This window comes from Nomascus leucogenys, chromosome 3, assembly GCF_006542625.1.
Source record: "Nomascus leucogenys isolate Asia chromosome 3, Asia_NLE_v1, whole genome shotgun sequence".
Lineage (NCBI taxonomy): Eukaryota > Metazoa > Chordata > Mammalia > Primates > Hylobatidae > Nomascus > Nomascus leucogenys.
The window spans coordinates 131790815-131811253 of record NC_044383.1 but is presented as its reverse complement, the minus strand read 5'-3'; the positions used below and the strand labels follow the sequence as shown (position 1 = coordinate 131811253).

The following is a 20439-nucleotide window of genomic DNA, read 5'->3' as shown; positions in this document are numbered from 1 at the left end:
AAAAAGTACTTATCAGGTTTGCCCTGCCAACAGTCTCCATTCTCTATAAAGTGTAAATGAGTAAGCTCTGCTTTCAGCTAGCCTCTTTCCTTTTTCTCAAAGTCTTTGAATGTTCCTTTGGGAGTTTCAAATCTTCCCTTCCAGCCACCATTCTTTTATTCCTAAGGGTTGAGTTATCATGCTCTCCACTGTTTGGGAAGGGTATTAACCAGCCTGCCATTCAAGTTACTCAGACCTAGGAGGATCTTTTTACAGCTGAAGGAAGCTCTAAACCAGTGTTTCTAACCTTGAGGTACAGCCACCTGGCTTGGCACTCTATTTTCCCCAGGCAAAGTCATTTTAGGTCATTGCCTAGGAAAACCCAGGCTTGAATGACCTGTTGAGTAGAGGTTCTCAAAGGAGAAGTGAAGGGGAGGAGGTGTAGATTTTACAAAGATGGCAGTGTGTGACGGAAAGGGCAGGTCAATGTCTTTTGAAAGGGCATAGGCTTCATTGCAATTTCATGCTTGGAGCATTCCTAAAAATTAATATTTTAATAATGTAAATTGCAAAGAAAGAATGACAAAACAGGCCAGTGGTGATGCACTGAAGATGCAAAACTTCTCTACGGTGGGATGGATGGGAATTGGAATTATTGGAATTGACTGGAGACAAGAGATTTTTATATGTATCAAAAAAAGACATGAATTTTTACAATAGCTGAGGAATGTAGTGGGATTTTGGGGCAAAGCCTTAGTTTAGTTTATATCCTTCTATTGTTCTAGATTCCCAAAGGGGTTTCTAACCCATGGGAACCCCAACTTATGAGGTAGCCTAAGCCATACTTTTTCAATCCAGAAAAAAGTTAGCTGTAACACGCAAAAGTTTTTAAGCTGTATTCAAACTTTCTCTGAAAGGGTTTTTTTTTTAATGCTACAAAATTGCATAGTATATACGACACATTTAACTTTTAGATATGTGTTGTTGAGTAATAAACTAATACTTATAACAGTCCCTGAACTATGTGGATAAAATATGGTTTACATCAGTGAATGTGTATATACATACACAATACTACAAGGAAAGATTTATGATAACTCACCGACTAGTGAAAAATTGCTTCAGAAAGCATAAATCTCCCAAGATCGAACTAATAGCTTTCCCTGAAGGGGCTTCAAAAGAATTTACATTTGAATTGGATCTTGAAACTCTACATTTGAATTTATCACCCATTCCTCAGGAAAGTTTATAGTTATATATAAGATAGCATTATAAAAATGAAATTCAGTGACAACAAATCGGTTTGGTCTCTTAAAAATTATTATCAGAATTATGTTACTCTACTGGACTGATTCTTGCTCTAAATTTAGCTTGTACCCATAGCATCAAGAATCTGACCTCAAATGGATTTCATAAACAAACCCTTTTAATAAATACCATGATTCTTCGAAATGTAAAAAGAAATCTCATATGGAGGACCCGACAAGAAAAAAGATCTAAAACTAACACAATTTAAAAACTGGTAAAATTCTTCACCTTGGCTTCTTAAATCTGTTTCCATTGCCAACACATAGGTATAAAAAGTCATAAAAATTATAATTTCCAAGAACCTGCGGCTAAATCCTCTCCAAATGCTAGGATATATGTGTCTTTACAGAGTCATTGATCCGTTTAGACTGCCACTCATGATTCATTTGTTCTTTAATTTCTAAGGATGAAGTTAGTTACAAGAAATAATGACAGGAATTTAATTTTTTTAAATTAAGAGCTGACAGAGAATAACATTTAAATATGCTAGAATTTAGATGCATTCTGCAACAGATTCTCCTTATCAGAATTTATATCTGTATCTGTATCTATAAGCTGAATGCATGCCTTTTAGCCCCTGGCTCTGCCCCTTCCTTGCTGCGGGCTGTTCATTGGACCCTTTTGTGCTGCAGTATCCTCACATCTAAAAATCGGGGTAACAATTGTAGTTACCTTATAGGATTGGTGAGAGACTTAAGATAATACAAGTACAAAAACCATGTGCCTGGCCCATATAGGCTCAATGGATATTATCATGGTTAATACTTATACATCCAAATGATTGACCGTCAAAATATGATCAAGGCCTTGACATATGTCCCTTAAGCCCTATTTTGGTCTTGTTCTCCTTTCCAGTTGCATTTTACTTACTACACAGTGCAGCTATCCAATTTACACCTTATTTAAATCCTTGCCATAAAATAAGCTATTACATATTTTGTTTAGGGGCTTAAGAGGGTTACTTCTTCCAATGGTTAAAATTATTTCAACCTCTTTATGATGAGAGAGGAGTAAAGGAAACGATGTCCGTTGAACAAAGATATTGTTTAATTTTTCTGCTACTGTTTCATCTACAGAATGGGCAGAACTCACTCTGGAAGAGCCGGTGGGAATAATGCCATTTGGGAAGCACACAACATAGGCAGCACAGTGGAGCACAAGAAAGTCCGGAGCTATTAGCTCCCGGGTCCTGAAGCAATGAGAACTTTCACTGGAGTCTGGATTCCACTTTAGACAAAATCCTCTCTGCATCGCCAAATGACTCTTATTTTCCTAAACTTACTCTAAGAATATCTTTTAACAGCAATTTGAATAAACCGACTCACATGCCACTGTGATTTTATGTCTGATTTGCTGCCGAATCAGCTGTGTTTGGCCAGCCCTTCTGTCTTCACATTTTTCATAGTGTTTATCCTTAAGCTTAGCAACCAACCAAACTTCGAGTGGAATATCAATATTCAAGAGTAAAATGTATTATTAGTTTTCTAATTGTTAAATAAGAGATTGAGTTTGTGTAGTTTACATTTTTGCACTTTGTTTTACTTATGATATATTCTCAACACATGAAATTTTGGCCCGTTCCCCTTTACTATTCACAAACTTCCAAATACTGGTAAAAATGCCTTTGTGTGTCTTTAAGTCACATAACAGATTTGTGTTATGTTAAATGTTAGTGAATATATAAACCTAAGAATACAAGGATAATTTTGTTAAAGAATCAAAAAGTATCAGGACATTCGTTTGTCTTATGGCAGTGACAAATTGAAGTTCCCACCAAGATACACGTATTTTGGATTTGGGCCAGACAGCTAAAAAACCTGTTTCAACTTAAAACCCAAAAAGGTTTTAAGTTGAAAAAATAGTGCTGACTTTTACTGAAAGTAAATTTTAAACCTTTTTTTTAAATTTACTCCATTAAAAAATGGATACATTTGGACAGAGCGAGACTCTGTCTCAAAAAAAAAGCATACATATATAGTCACAGAATTAGTTTTTGTTTTGACCTTGAAAAGGACTTGAAAGTATTTACTCCAAATTTACACATACTAAAAATATAGTTTTTGAAAAAAGAAAGTGATGTGGCTTTTCAGACAAGGGAATGGTATGTAATGTTTTGCATCAGCTCCGGGTCTTGGGTGATCTCCACCAATCAGAGATCCTTTAGAGCTGGTAGGGTCTAGAAAGATCACTATTTTACACCCTCATTTTACAGACAAAGAACCGGAGACCTGCTAGAGTTAAGTGACCTGGTTAAGATAGGGAGCGCTCCAGAGACCGGGTCCAAGATCTTCCCCCGTTTCACAATTAGAAGGCGGCTGTCTAGAGGTCATTCCCTTCCTTACGATCCTCAAAGTTAATTTCCAGTCTCTTGGAGAGAGGACTGTACGATCGCCTGGCTTAGAAGTTTTCCTCCCTCCCCGAACCCCGTTTTCTCTTCCATTTCTTCCGCTCGCGTGTCCCCAGCGCCCACAGGTAGAAATCAGCCGCCCGCGGGGCTGCGGGGCACAAAGAGGCGGCTGGCGGCTCCGCTGACCCCCTTCCCGCCGGCCTGGACGAGGCCTGGGCTCGGGAGCCGCGTGATGCATCCCAAAGAAGGCGCAGAACGGCACGTGTTCTCCCCGGTGCCCGGGGCTCCCGCACCGCCGCCCAATCGCCGCGGCCGCCTCGCGCTCGGGCTGCGCCTGCCGGCCGCGGGAACTCAGTGCCAGTGGATTCGCGCCGCCGCCGCCCGCCATGCGCTTCCGCTTCGGGGTGGTGGTGCCGCCAGCCGTGGCCGGCGCCCGGCCGGAGCTGCTGGTGGTGGGGTCGCGCCCCGAGCTGGGGTGTTGGGAGCCGCGCGGTGCCGTACGCCTGAGGCCAGCCGGCACCGCGGCGGGCGCCGGGGCGCTGGCGCTGCAGGAGCCGGGCCTGTGGCTCGGAGAGGTGGAGCTGGCGGCTGAGGAGGCGGCGCAGGACGGGGCGGAGCCGGGCCGCGTGGACACGTTCTGGTACAAGTTCCTGAAGCGGGAGCCGGGAGGAGAGCTCTCCTGGGAAGGTATTGCCAGCAGACGCCTTCCCCCTGCGCAGAGCGGGATCTCCGGCCCACACCCCCAACCGGGGCGTGGGCCTCGGGCAGGCCCCGCAGGCCCCGCAGGCCCCGGCGGCGCGCGTCCCGGGCTTTTTGCCCGCGTCCCTGCGCACTCCCCGGGCGACCTGGGCTGACCCTGCTTTGCCGGCCACGCTGTCGCCGCCAGCCGCGCCTCCGGCTTCCTACTGGTTCCTTAGACCCGTACAGCGCTCCTGGCCGCCTTCCCGCTCACTCGGTTGCCTGCCCCTCCGACCTGGTTTCCGTACACCCAGTCCTCAGCTTCTTTCCAACCGCGCCTGCGTCACGGGCCCGTGCCCTTCGTCTCCCGCCCGGGGCCCCCTTCGCCCACCTAGTGCTCTTCGCCCTCCGAGTACCCCCTTCGCGGGTCCCTTGGCTGCCCAGCCGCGCGCGGCTGATGGCTTCAATAGCCCAACTCCGCCTTAGTTGGGTTTTGTGTCCTCATTTTCCTGCTCTAATTCACTAAAAAAACCCCCAAACGATCCAACCAACGAAACTAGCGTTTTCGCTAATCCTAGACGGCAACGTGCTACTTAGATTTTTTTCTTAGGTATTGAGAATGAACTAATGGAAAGACGTTGAATATTTCTCTTTTTGGATTTTTTTTTCTTTTTTAATCCCAGATATATGACAATTGAGACATGACCTGATTTCTTAAAATACTAAAACAATACATGCTGGTTGTAAAATAATAATAAAGAAATGTACATAGTGAAAACTTACAGTGTTTGCTCCACACATCTTAAGCACACTGCTTGTACACATTTATGTATGTGATATATGCACACTTTTTTTAACAAAAATTGTATAGTAATTCTGAATTTTTGCTTTTCTTGCCTAACAATATGTTAGGGACATCTTTCACTGTCACTACATGTAGATACATATTTTACATGTAGATATATATTTTAAATGGCAACAAATTATTCTGCGTCTACCAATGTGCTTTTAGGTTCTTTTCAGTTTTCCTCTGTCGTAAACAGTAGTAGCTTAATTGAAATTTCCTTTTACAGGTGTCTTTGAACATTCCGGAGTGTTTCTGCAGAGTGGATTCAAAGAAGTGAAATTATTAGGTCAAAATGCAGTCATTTTTTTTTAACACTTCATTAAAGACTGCTAAATTATGCCCTAAAAGGGTGATAACTAATGGCGGCTCCCGCCAACAGTGTCTGAATTGAGACAGCCCCTTTCTTTAAAGGAAATGTGCAAGGTTGTAGACTGGAGTGGGTGTGACTCAATAGTTGAAGTCAATGAATTGAATGTCTCTTTAGAAGTTTATATGAAAAAAAAAATGGGCCATTTAGCCTGTAATGATGTAGAAACAAAGAATCGGTAAAGAAGATTAGAGTGGAATGTATTTATATATTATCCTTGTTCTCTTTTTGTACCTCACTGGGCTTATGGTCTGGTAGCATTTATTGGTCTGTTGTTTTACCATGACAGAACTGAAGGATACCCTCTTCAGTTTATCCTTTCTTTACAGGATATTATTATTATTCATAGTATTGTAGAATTATTTTTTAAAATAAAATAACATCTGATAATTGTAATAAAAATGCAAATGGTGTGAAACAAAGATCTTCCCTTTCCCTAGTTCTTTTCTTTAGCTTTTCTGATAGTCCTTCCTATGCTGTTAATAGTTTGCTTATGTTGCTATTTCTTAAGGTATCACAAACTTTTGTTTTTAATTTTTCTAATAGTTACCATATAAGTTATATATAATTTTAAAAATTAAAATTAGGCAATAAATATTGACACCTACTGGATGCCCATAAAATTAACCATCACACCTGTTATGAAATATGAGGAATTTACCTCAAGTTCACTCTGTCTTCCCTGTTGATTTTTTTTTACTATTATTTTCAGTTTTTTGATAAATATCTTTCTTTACCATCCAAGCAGGAATTATTTTCAGTTTTGTATTAAAAGTTGACTGTTAACTTTCTAGGAAGTTACTCCTATAAGAGAGGATAAGAAAAATATTACACATTTCTTCCTGTCTCCTCACTTTGGTTTATTATGACTTCTACATTATCAAGTTTTATATGATTTATATTCTGTTTTCTAATTGTTACAGTGCCTTCTTGTTTAAGGTAAATAGACTGATTCTAAGCATCGTAAATTAACAGAGAGCTTTATGAGAAGCAGGGTAGCCAAGTGTTTAATGCAAGGATTCTGGAGCCAGATTGCCTGGGCTCACCAACCAGTGTGGGATTTGAGGCGTGTCACCTCAGCTCACAATGAAAGGACCAAGCTGCCTAATAAATGAACTGTATTTTGTAGAATAGGATATATATTAAGAACTTAGAAGAGGACATATGGTAAATGTTAAATAAGGGCTAGTTATTATTTTTTTCCTGTGATTATTAGGAAACCACGTAGTGCAATTAGACTCATAAACAAGGAAATAAAAAATTTTGTTACATGAAAACTGTACCACTGCAAGGAAAAATTCTCTTTTTTTGTTGTTCATTAAAAAAATTTCTTCTAAAAATGACATACATGTGCAGAACGTGCAGTTTTGTTACATAAGTATTATACGTGTGCCATGGTGGTTTGCTGCACCTGTTGACCCATCCTCTAAGTTCCCTCCCCTCAACCCCCATCCACCAACAGGCCCTGGTGTGTGATGTTCCCCTCTCTGTGTCCGTATGTTCTCTATGTTCAGCTCCCACTTATGAGTGAGAACATGCGGCATTTGGTTTTCTGTTCCTGTGTTCTCATTAGTCATTGGGCACTTAGGTTGGTTCCATATCTTTGCAATTGTGACTTTTGCTGCTATAAACATACATGTGCTCTGTAGTCAATTGTTTTTTCATGATGGCTTTTTTATTCTATTGATTTTTCTCCAGTATCTGGTTGTCCTTGGATATCCATTCATTTTTATGAATGAAGGATATGCTGATCAGTAGGGGTAGCTGTGCTGGTTTTCTGTTGAAGTTATGTTTATTGAAAACCTCCTCTAAATGGGAGAACACTCATGGAATACTGTGTAATTTGGCAGATTTTGTGAAGGACAAAATTCTGCTCAGGGTGTGTGGCTGGGGAGCCAGTAGGCTTAAAATCGTTATCATTGGCAAAGTAAAAAGAACTTTATCATGAGGTGGGATAATTTAGTATATTTTATTGTTGAATGGAGTTTCCTTTTTCTTTACCTCTAGGTCTGTTGGGTGGGTCTGTAGACATCACAAGATTTGTTTCACCCAGTCTCCAGCTCCTACACCCACACTAGGGTCCTTTCCAGGAAACCCTTTCCCTACTGTGTTTAGAGCATGCTTATTCCATGTTGGTGATGGGAAGGGGTTGAAGGAGGCAGGTGGGAAAACTTTCTTTCAACTCCTCTGCAGGCTGACATGTGTTTATTTGTTAGGTTTCCTCTTTCATGTTGCTTTTCTAGAAGGCTTCCCTAACTACCTTCTGATTCTTTCTCATAACATCTGTTCCTTTTTCTTGTATCACTTATTACAGTCTAAAAGTCACATTAATTATTCTGGATTGGACTCTTTAATTGCAAGTAATAGAAACTGAATGTGAACCAGTCTAAAAATAATTTTAAAAAATCAATTCATGTAACCAAACTGAAAGAAGCATGGAGTACAGCCTCTCTCTCCTCACTTGCTTTCTAGCTCTCACTCTCTCGTTCTCAGATTTGCTTTTCTCAGGTCTTGGCTTTATTTTCTCAAGATAATTGACTCTATCAAGCTAGGCTTTCCCACAAGAAGCTCAGGACTATATGCCTAAATTGGATGTCACGTGCAGTGTCACACTGTATTCTCTTGGCTTTTCCCTTAAGGCAACAAGATGGCTGCAGCAGCTCTGTTCATCACATGTGCATTTAGTGGAATAAGGGAGAAGGAAGAGTGGAAGAGTCATCCTTGGGTATTCCCTGTAATCTAGGAAGCAAAAACTTCACCAGAATACCTCCACACTCCCACTTTGTTTTATGTTTAGAATTGGCCAGAACTATTGTGTTTGACTACCTCTGCTGCAGACGAGACTGGGTGTATTAGTCAGTTCTTGCATTGCTATAAAGAAGTACCTGAGATTGGGTAATTTATAATGAGAAGAGGTTTAATTGGCTCATGGTTTTGCAAGCTGTACAGGAAACATGGCTGGGGAGGCCTCAGGAAACTTAACAAGTATGGTAGAAGATGAAGGGGAAGCAGGGACGATGTGCATGGCTGGAGCAGGAGGAAGAGAGAAAGAGGGGGAAGTGCTACACGCTTTTAAACAACTAGATCCCATGAGAACCTACTCACTATCATCATGAAAATAGCAAAGGGGAAGTCCACCCCCATGATTTAATCACCTTCCACCAGGCCCTTCCTTCAACATTAGGAATTATAATTCAGACATGAAATTTGGGCAGGGACACAAATCTAAACCATATCATTCCACCTCCGGCCCCTCCCAAATCTCTTGTCCTTCTCACACTGTAAAATACAATCTTTTCTTCTCAACAGCCCCCCAAAGTCTCAGCTTATTTCAGCATTAACTCAGAAGTTCACAGCCCAAAGTCTCATCTGAGACAAAGCAAGTCCCTTTTGGCTGGGAGCCTGTAAAATCAAAACCACTTAATTACTTCCAAGATACAATGGGGCTACAGACATTGGCTAAGTACTCCCATTCCAAAAGGGAGACATTAGTCAAAACAAAAGGGTTAGAGGCCCCACGCAAGTCCAAAACCCAGCAGAGCAGCCATAAAATCTTAAAGTTCCAAAATAATCTCTTTTGACTCCATGTCTCACACCCAGGTAACATTGATGTGAGGGGTGGGCTTTCAAGGCCGTGGGCATCTCTGCCCCTGTGGCTTTGCAGGGTACAGCCCTCATGGCTGCTTTCATGAGCTGGTATTGAGTGCCTGTGGCTTTTCCAGGCCCACGGTGCAAGCTGTTGATGAACCTACCATTGTGGTGTCTAGACAGCAGTGGCCTTCTTTTCATAGCTCCAGTAGGCAGTGCCCCAGTGGGAACTCTGTTTGGGGGCTCCAACTCAACATTTCCCCTGTGCACTGCCTTAGTAGACGTTCTCACTGAGGGCTCTGCTGCTGCAGCAGACTTCTGCCTGGATATCTAGGTGTTTCCAAATATCCTCTGAAATCTAGGTGGAGACTCCCAAGCCTAAACTCTTGCCCTCTGTGCACTAGCTGGCTTAACATTACATAGAATCTTCCAAGGATTATGGCGTGCACCCTCTGGAGCAGTGGACTGAGACGTATCTGAGACCCTTTTAACCAAGGCTGGAGGTGGAGAAGCTGGGATTCAGGGAGCAGTGTCCTGAGGTTGTACAGGGTAATGAGGCTGTGGGCCTATGAAACTATTTTTCCCTCCTAGGCCTCCAGGCTTGTAGTGAGAGGGGCTGCTATGGAGGTCTCTGAAATGCCTTCCAGGCCTTTTCTACATTGTGTTAGCTATTAATATACAACTCTTCTTTACTTATGCAAATTTCTACAACTGAATTCCTCCCTAAAAATGGGTTTTTCTTTTCTACCACATGGCAAGGCTGCAAATTTTCCAAGCTTTTATGCTCTGCTTCCCTTTTAAGTACAAGTTCCAGTTTCAGATCATCTCTTTGCTCATAAATATGAGCATATGCTGTTAGAAGCAGCCAGACCATGTCTTGAATGCTTTGCTGCTTAGAAATTTCTTCCACCAGATACCCTAAATCATCTTTCTCAAGTTCAGATTTCCACAAATCTCTAGAGCAGGAGCACAATGCTGCCAGTCTGTTTGCTAAAGCACAACATTAGTGACTACTCTAGTTTCCAGTAAGTTCCTTATCTCCATCTGAGACCACCTCAGCCTGGACTTCACTGTCCATATCAGTATCAGCATTTTGGTCATAACCATTCAACAAGTCTCCAGGAAGTTCCAAACTTTCCTTCATCCTCCTGCTTCCTCTGAGTCCTCCAAACTGTCCCAACCTCTGCCCAACACCCAGTTCTAAAGCTGCTTCCACATTTTCAGGTATCTTTATGGTAATGCACCTCTTCCCAGAACCAATTTTCTGTATTAGTCAGTTCTTGCATTACTATAAAGAATGACCTAAGACTGAGTGATTTATAAAGGAAAGAAGTTTAATTGGCTCATGATTCTCCAGGCTGTACAGGAAACATGGCTTGGGAGGTCCAGGAAACTTACAAACATGGCAGAAGGCAAAGGGGAAGCAGGCACGTCCTACATGGCTGGAGCAGGAGGAATAGAGAGAAGGGGGAAGTGCTACACACTTTTAAACAACCAGATCTCATGAGAACTCACTTTCACAAGAACAGCAAGGAGGAAGTCTGCCCCTGTGATTCAATCGTATTTCACCAGGACCCTCCTTCAACATTGGGGATTACTGTTCAGACGTGAGATTTGGGTGGGGACAAAAATCAAACCATATCACTGGGAAAGTGCTTTATTTAGGCCAGCACATTCCTTCCCTGAAAAAAAATTAGGGTATTGATTACTAAGAAGAATGAGTAGAGTAGATTTTAGGTAGGCAGCTAACAATGCATGCTACAGTTTAAAACAAAAGATATCATGTACAACATTTATTTGTGTATTTATTGGTTTTTGTCTTCTACCAGATTGTGAACTCTATGAGTGTAGGGACTATGTGTATTTTATTCATTCTTTTATATCCTGCAATTGTAGTTGATACATAGTAGCTGCTCAATAAATATTGGTTGGATGAATAGAGCACAGAACAGAAAGAGATGGAGGTTTTTTTTTTTCTTTATCATGGGCTAATTACTTCTTAGGTGCTTTCAATTAAATTACCCTTTGTCCTCACAACAACAGTGCAAGGCAGATATACATTTCTCTGTTATATAAATAAGAAGATTGAGGCTTTCTTCTAGGTCTAATCTGTGAATCCCATCCAGTGAAATTTTATTTTCAGATACTGTATTTCTCATCTCTAGAAGTTCCATTCAGTATTCTTGTGCATCTTTTTCTTTTGTTCTCATTTAGCTTATGTTTTTCTTTAAATTTGTGACCATGTTGAAGATATAGCCAGAGTCTTTATCTTCTTGTTTCCTTATATATGTCATATTTGGGTGTGGTTTCTATTGACTAATTTTTCTAACAGTTATTGATAGTATTTGACTACTTCTTTCCATGACTTTTTGAGTAACCATAGCTGAGCTTTATTTGTGAATTATTTTAAGGTATGATAAATTATATTACATGTATTTTTAAGAATAAACTGTTTAGAATAATTTTAGATTTACAGAAAAGTTGCAAAGACAGTACAGAGAGTTCTTATATACTCCTTAACCAGTTTCCTCTGTTGTTAATATTTTATATTAGTATGACACTTGTGAGAATTAAGGAACCAGTACTGATACATGATTATTAACTGGGATCCAGATTTCATTATTTTTACTTAACATACTTTTTCTCTTCCAATACCTTATCTATGTGACCACATTACATTTATTATTTATGGCTGTGATAGTTTCTCAGACTTTATGTATTTCTGCAATGACCTGTAAAGTTCTGAATAGTATTCATCAGGTATTTTGCAGAAAGTTGCTCAATTGGGATTTTTCTGGTGTTTTTTTCTCATCATTAGACTTGGATTATGGGTTTTTGGGAAGACCATCGAAGTAAAGTGTCTTCCTTATTACATCATATCAAGGATCTATACTATTAACATGACTTACTACCGTTTGTGATGACTTTGATCATGTAGTTGAAGTCATATTTGTTAGTTTTCTCTGCTGTAAAAGTTGTGTTTTCCCCACATTTCCATACTGTAGTCTTTCAGAAGAAGTCACTGTGCACTGCTCACATTTAAAAAGTGAGAAGTTATGTTCTGCCTGCTTGAGGGCAGAATATCTACATTAATTTTCTGCAATGTATTTATATGGAGGATTTGTCTCTTCTCCCTCATTTATTTACCTATTCAATTATTTATATATATGTGAATTCACGGATATTATTTTATACTTTGGTTTAAATATTTTACTACTTTATTTTCTTGTTCAGTTTATTTCAGGTTTGGCCATTGAGAATTCTTTCAGTGATTTCTCTTCTGTGTCTCTTTGACATCCCCCGATCTTTGTGTGTGTGATTTTTAGTTTGTTTTTGAGCACTTCCTTACTTTGTGGCACTACAAGGTGCTCTGAGATCATCTTTTATGTTTCCTTCCTCCACGCTAAAATTAGACATTTCTCCAAGGAGCTCTGTTTGATTTCATTGTAGAATGGTATTAGAAATCAAGATCTGGGCAGTGAGTGTGCCTCTTCCTTCTGGGATATTGTTGCTTGTAGGCCTTCTTAGCTGGCAAAACAAAGAAATACATGTTTATATTAATTATGTATATATATGGGAAATATATTCTTTGTAATATAAAGTTCTGTGGATTTTGATAATGCACAGTGTCATGTATTCATTATGATAGTCTCATTTAGACTAGTTTCACCTCCCTAGAAACTCCTCTGTCTTTTGTCTATTCAACCCTTCCCACTCCTCAAACTGTTGGCAACCACTGATCTGTTTATCATCTCCATAGTTTTGCCTTTCCACAATGTCAAGTAATTAGAATCATACAGTGTGTAGCCTTTTCAGACTGGCTTCTGTCACTTAACAATATATTTAATATCTATCTATGTTTTTTCCTGTAGCTGTAATTTCTTTTTATTGCTGAATGATATTCCATTATATGTATGTTCCACATTTTATTTATTTGCCTATTGAAAGACATCTTGATTGCTTCCAGGTTTGGGTGATTATGAATAAACACTGGTGTGCAGATTTTTGTGTAGGTATGAATTTTTATATCAGTGGGTAGATATCTAGGAGTGGGTTTGCTGAATCATGTGATAAGACTGCTCAGCATTGTAAGAAACTGCCAAACCATCTTTTAGAGTGGCCTAGTATTTTTCATTTCCACTGGCATAGAATGAGGGTTCCTGTTACACATTTTCATCAGCGTCGATGTTGTTAGTGTTTTGGATTTTAACTACTCTAATAGGTGCATAGTGGTATCTCATTGTTTAGATGTGCAATTCTGTAATAAATGATATTGAGCATTGTTTTATATACTTATTTGCCATCTATATATATTCTTTGGGTGTCTGTTCAGATCTTTTCATTTTTAAATTCATGATTTTTAAGAGTTCTGTGTATATTTTGGATACAAGTCTTTGAGAGATGGGTGATTTGCAAATATTTTCTCTCAGTGTGTGACTTATTTTTTATTGTAGCAGTGTCCATTGCATAACAAAACTATTAATAAAGTCCAACAACTTTTTTTTTCTTTCATGGATTATGCTTTTCGTATTGAATAAAAAAACTCTTCTCCAAATCCAAGGTCATCTAGTTTTTCTTGTATGTTATTTTTGGAAGTTTTTACATATATATATATTTGTAAGCCATTTTCTGTTAATTTTTATGTTTTATATAAGGTCTGTGGCTAGGTTCTTTTTGCTCCCCATATGGACATCCACTTGTTCCAGCACCATTTGTTGAAAATACTGTCCATTATTTTTTAAGTTGTCTTTATTAGAAACCACCTGACTTTATTTGCCTATGTCCATTTCTGTGCTCTCTATTCAGTTCTATATGTCTGGTTTTTTTGAAATCAGTATCACACTCTGTTCATTACTGTAGGTTTATACTAATCTTGAAATAGTGTAGTGTGAATCTTCCAACTTTGTTCTTGTTCTTCAAAATTGTGTTGGCTCTTCTTGGCCATTTGCTTTTCCAAATACTTTTTAGATTCAGTTGTTGACTTGTACAAAATAGCTTTTTGTGATTTTGTGTTGAAGCTATAGATCGAGTTCAGAAGAACTGACATCTTAACAATATTGAGTTTTCCAACTTATGAACATAGAATATTTCTCCAGTTTTGTTAGATTTGTACATAAGGGTTTTTGGTGTGCTATTTTAAATAGTATATTTAGTTTTTCTTAAACAATTAAATTTCAGTTGTTCTTTGCTGATATCTAGGAAATAAATTAACTTTTGTAACTATTGATTTTTGTTTGCATGCTGCCCATTGTAATTTACATTGTTTCATAGAGTTTGGATTAGTTTCTGACAGTTAAGTTACTCATGGATTAGCTTGTTCTATGTGAGGTTCCTCTTGAGGTTTACAAAGGCAGGTCTCTAGGAAGGTTAGTGCAGCCCCACTATTAAGCAGTGAACTCTGGGTTCTTTACTGAATGCCTCAGGTATTCAGTGCCCCAAGATTTCCTCACTCTGTCTGGTGGAGACTAAAATGTTTCCCAGTTCTGTGTAAGCTCTGCAAGTTGTCTGGCTTACAATTTTCAGAAATTTTTCTTTTCTTGCCATTTGTTCTTTGTATAACTCTGTCAAAGTTTACCTTATGCATCCACAGATTGACATGCAGCCAAAGAATCTAGGAAACTTTTATGCAGATTTATGGACTTCTTTGTCTGCATAGCTTTCTCATCTCTGGTATTTAACTCTCACTTTGTTCTCCCCAAATGTGAGAGAAAGCCCCGCATCCCTATGTCATGGTTTGGAAATGCCCTGAAGTCAGAAATCCATGGCATTTATATCATTCGTCTTGTTTGTTTTCTTCTCTTAGGGATTATAGTCCTGTACTGCCCTTTATTCAACATTCAAAAACAATTACTTTATGAATTTTGCCATTTTTCTAGTTGTTCTTTTTGTAGGCAGGAACAGAAATCTCTACTGATTTTTTAAAATTTTGCAGGCAGATATTTGTCCAGCATATTCTTAAATTTTTTGCAAAATAATAAGTCTTGATTTTGTTATTTAACTTATTTCTAATGTTTTTGTATACTTGTGTATTTTTGTGTTCTGTGTGTATGTATATGTATATAGTCTAAACTATATCTTTCTTGTGAAATTAGAATTAGATGATTTGTTTTGGAACTCCCTTCATGCTGAAAATCCTTAACTCTTATTAGAATGTGCCATTAGATTGACATGTCCCCACTCAATGATACTCTGGATGAGGTTTTATATTCTTAGATTTTAATGGCCATAAATTCAGCCTTCAAATTATCACTATTTTTTAATCCACTCTTTCATTTGTCCTGCACAAACTATAATTTAGCTTCATTTCATATTACCTTTTGTGCTACAACGTTTATGTTAGAGCATATTTGACATAAAAATTTTGAATCCTTAAATAATCTATTATAATTTAAGAAGATTAAACAAATCAACATGAAATTTTATGTCTTTAAAATAACACATTTGTTTGCGAAGGCAGCCATAATCAAGTACCGCACTCTGGGTGGTTTAAATAACAGAAATTTATGGTTCCACAGATCTGAAGCCTAAAGGCCCAAAATGAAGATGCTGTCAGAGTTGGTTTCTTATGAAAGCTGTGAGGTAATTATCTGTTACAGGCCTCTTTCTTTGGTTTATAGATGGCTATCTTCTCCCTGCCTCTTAACATCATCTTCTCTTTTTGTGTCTCTGTGCCCAAATTTCTTCTTACAAAGGCACTAATCATATTGGATTGGGGCCACCCCTGATTACCTCATTTTAACTTTATTACCACTGTAAACACCCTATCTTCAAATAAGATCACATTCTGAGGATTTAGGAGTTAGGACTTTTATATGAATTTTGGGGAACACAGCTCAACCCATAACAGAGTAAATCTTTTCTAATATTTCATTCACCAAATTATTCTAACATGTCAGGTGTTATGATTTAGTATTCCCTTCCATACCACATCACCTCTACTAGGCAGGGCATGGAAATTTGACAAGTAAATTTTAATATCCCATATATAAACTCTGAGCTCTAGAACTTCATAGGGAGAAATTCTTTGTGTTTGTGTAGGATGTGCAGTATCTTTGTATTATCAGTAAGAAGAGAATTGAGAGAAAATGCCAACAAAACTGGGAGGTGAGTAGAGACTGTGTTTATTCCAACTGGTCCTTTTCCTTGACATTTCTCTTAATTCTCCCATCCTTCTTTTCCAAAAGAATATTTATTTAATGTGTTGTTTCAGCCAAAATGATTCAGAGTTTTTGAGAACATTATCAAGAAATACATTCAAATCCAGATGAAAAGCCTTTTCCCTTACTCTTGGATCAAACCACAGTCTTATACAAATCCAAAATAAAATTGTGCCAGACTAAAATAATCCAGGTGTATAAATTGCTACAGTTTCTCATTCTATCTCCCCCCATATCTGATCTTCCATCATTTGCCAGGGTTAATGAGAGCTGAAATGATATTATTTGTTACTTTTAGATGATTTGTTCATGTTCCATAGAAGCAGAATGGAGGTTCTAATATTAGGGCAAATTAAAGAAAGTAGTGTTGCACGCTCACAGGTGAGAAGAGACAAAAGTTATGAATTTTTCCCCCCAAAAGGTAGTAAAGCAGCTACAGTGTTATGAAGTGTTCTTTGGTGACCTACCAGAAACAAAATAATAGTTGGAATAAAGTGTAAGCTTAAACCAGTATAACATATTTTATGATGTCTAGAGAAATAATAGGCATCTGATAGAGATTTTTTATTTGTGTAAAAATAATGCTCATGTGTTTGAGTTGTGAGAGTGAATGTGTTTGAGATGTGAGAGTGAATTGTGAATGAATGAGAGTGAATGCTCATGTGTTTGAGACGTGAGAATGAATTGTGCTTGCAGAAAGCCACTAAACAGATAGTTCAATGAGATAAGAGCTGTCTTAGGAGACTGCAGCACCTTTTTCTGAAAGAGCTATGGTAAGGCTGACAGGTCAAGATTGACTGGCTGGGCCTCCATCAGGTGTGAGAAGTCTCAGTGCCATTGTTGGTCCTAGGACTTCTGTTCCAGTAAGCTCATTAAAATGTTTTATTTTTTCCAACACCACCACCAATTTGAGTTTCATTATCTGGAATATCTTCTAAGTTTTTTGCTCTGATGCTGGCATCCTGGGCAAAGTCCAGATAGCTCAGGCCTGTAGTGCCGCCAGTACATACGGGAGTGAGAAGCCCAACAGTTTCAATTCCGTGATCTTTATGTTTTTAAATGGTAAATTGTAATGCCACATGAATGTAGCGTTTCATCCTGAATTTTAGCTAACTAAAACTTGAGAGAATTAAGGGAATGATTTTTTTCTCTTTTTTATTTGACAGGGTCTGGCTCTGTCACCCAGACTGGAGTACAGTGGCATGATCTTGGCTCACTGCAGCCTCTGCCTCCCAGGCTCAGGCCATCCTCCCATGTCAGCCTTCTGAGTAGCTGAGACCACAGGCATGTTTCACCATGGCCAGCTAATTTTTGTATTTTTTAGTAGAAATGGGGTTTTGCCATGTTGCCCAGGCTGGTCTCGATCTCCTGAAGCACAAGTGATCCACCTACCTAGGCAACCCAAAGTAATGGGATTACAGATGTGAGCCACTGCACCCGGTCAGGTTATTATAAAATTATTGTCTTTTAAACCTTAGTCTAAAGGCTCAATACTGTTTCTATGAGCAAAGAGAAATTTTATCATGGTTTGATCTATTACCAACATTTTTCAACATTATATTTGTAGATTTTATGAACTCTGTATGTTTGGAAGAAGTTAGCATAACATTTACATTCATGCCTTTTGCCAAATACCAAAATATTACCATCTCTATTGTTTGGAGTCAGCAAAAGTCTATCTGTTTGTACCAAATACCATCCGTATTTGGTACAATTCCAGAACTGGAACAATCTGGAACCCCACACATGGAAAACAATATTTGGGGGTCACACTGTTAGTTCCATCATCTTTGATTTAGAACTCTCCTTAATTTCATCCATGGACTTCTGAGGTAAAAGTAATTCTGAATGTTGTACAAAAAGACATTGGTTTAAAGTGTTGCTTTAACACTTACTAATTCAGAATAATTATGAGGAAGAATTTACTTAATGTATATGAGTATTGCTTGTAAATGGAAGTAAAACTTTTATATAAAAATATTGACAATATTTTGTCATTGGTTTGTGTTTCTTAGTTTTGAAAATGTCTCATGTTTTCTCTACAGTGAAGAAGTATCCCATAAAAGCAATACTTATTTAAAAAGTTCTTTACTCCAGAGCTATGTATGCTTTTTTGCACAGACTTCAGTCTTTACTTAATGTGGTTAGAAGTTTGAATCTGAAATTTTATCTTGATAATGTTGTTTTTTTATTGTGGTTGAAGAAGTTTTGTTATCTCTTAGAGGGATGTACTTAGAATCCATTAGTGAGTCAATCTAACTAGAGATGAGAAATGTTGAGAGATATGATCCAAATGAAACATAAACACTAAAAACTCTTCTAGGTATTCTGGTAATACAAAAATGTGTTAACTTTATTAAACCTCAAGTTTTAGTATTGTTTAAATTGCTATTTTGGTATTAACCACTGAGAAGAGATCTCTATTACTTTTGCACCTTCAATTAGGAAAACTAAAACCCTAACAAATCAGAATCAGTATTTGATTCACTTCAACTCATTGAAGAACTTGGAAGCTCAGTTATACACCTGGAATTGTGATAGGTACTGGAATACCAAGATGAAAAATTTACAGCCCTTGAGGTTAAGAGATATTTTTAGTTGAGGGGAAAAAATGTTTATTGTCATGTAAGGACTAAAGCAGAAGTCTGAAACCTATAGGCAATGTTGTGGAAGAAGTTCATCTGGGTGGGAATTCAGGAGGGAGAAAGGGGTTGGGAAGACTTTATAGTAGGGATAGTATTTTGAACTTGGTATTTAATGAAAAATAGGATCTTCTCTCGTTTATTTTTGTATTGCAATTATGGGAATAAATACAACAACAAAGCTGTTTTTAAAAATCTGATCTGAATCCAAGAAGAAATGCGTGCTCAGGCTTTATCCTCCATGTGAGGGAGACAGAAGAAAGGCTGATTTTATTAAAATGACAAGGAAAGAGCCAAAGTTGGAGGGTTTCACAGGTGTTTAAGCTTTTTGTGGTGGGGCTCCCTGGGTGTGTGGTGATGATGTGGGGAGAGCTGCATGAACGCATTTTGGGGTGAAGGAATCCTGAGTGAGAAGACTGCCACAGCTATGAGGAGGATGGGAATGGCGGCTGCAGGAAGCTGTGGGGCGGCCACTCCAGGGTGGGGGTAGGGTCTTCTTTCTTGAGGCCTGGAGGACGTGGGTAGGGATTACCTCTCTTGCTGCATGCTTACCTCAAGCAGTCTCTACTGATATTTTTTCTTTTCTGTCAAACATAAAACATCAGACAACTTTCTAGTAAATTTTCTAGGCACACCAGTGATGCCCTGTCCTGGAATGCATTAGGATCACCTTGAGAGCTTTTTAAATCACAGACCTGCAGAATCTTCATGGGTGGATCCTAGGAATTCATATTTTTTATAACAGCTTGCTGAGATGTAATTCACATACCATAGAATTCATCCATTTAAAGTGTACAGTTCAGTGGTTTTTAGGACACTTAGCCTTCTGTCCCTATGGATTCTGCATCTGTGGATTCAACCAATCTAATATTCAGAAAAAATTCTACAAATTCTAAAAAGCAAAACTTGAATTTGCTGTCTGCCAAGTATTATGTTGATTCCACACGAGTGGAGTGATGTGCTGGCATTACATTAGGTATTTGATAATATAAGTAACCTAGAGATGATTTAAAGCAGTGGTCCCTAACCTTTTTGGCACCAGGGACCAGTTTTGTGGAAGATAATTTTTCCATGGACTGGGGAGGTGGGGATGGTTGTGGGATGATTCAAGCACATTACATTTATTGTGTACTTTGTTTCTATTATTATTCCATTGTAATATGTAATGAAATAATTATACAACTCACCATAATGTAGAATCAGTGGGAGTCCTGAGCTTGTTTTCCTGCAATTAGATGGTCCCATCTGTGGGTTGGAGAAGACAGTGACAGATCATCAGGCATTAGCTTCTCATAAGGAGCCCACAACCTAGATGTCTCCCTGTCTCCCAAGTGCATTTCACAATAGGGTTTGCACTCCTATGAGAATCTACTGTGCTACTGATCTGACAGGATGCAGAGTTCAGCCCATAATGTCAGTGATGGGGAGCAGCTGTAAATACAGATGGAGCTTTGCTCACTCACTCGCCCGCTTTCCTCCTGCTGTGTGACCTGGTTCCTAAGGGAGGAAGTTGGCAAGAGGTTGGG

General features: G+C 38.7%; 1 protein-coding gene across 2 annotated transcripts in view; it reads left to right on the top strand.

Annotated features, from left to right (window-relative positions):
• Positions 1 to 3662: 3662 nt before the first annotated feature.
• EPM2A (EPM2A glucan phosphatase, laforin) overlaps positions 3663 to 20439 on the top strand; it is a 107475-nt gene continuing 90698 nt past the window's right edge. Inside the window, exon 1 of one of the 2 annotated variants that reach the window (XM_003255839.4) lies at positions 3663 to 4321. In XM_003255839.4, the coding sequence (XP_003255887.1) occupies positions 4021 to 4321 (301 nt within the window). In that variant the 5' untranslated portion in view covers positions 3663 to 4020. The remainder of the gene's footprint in view (positions 4322 to 20439) is intronic. The other variant, XM_030809796.1, reaches the window with a different exon arrangement.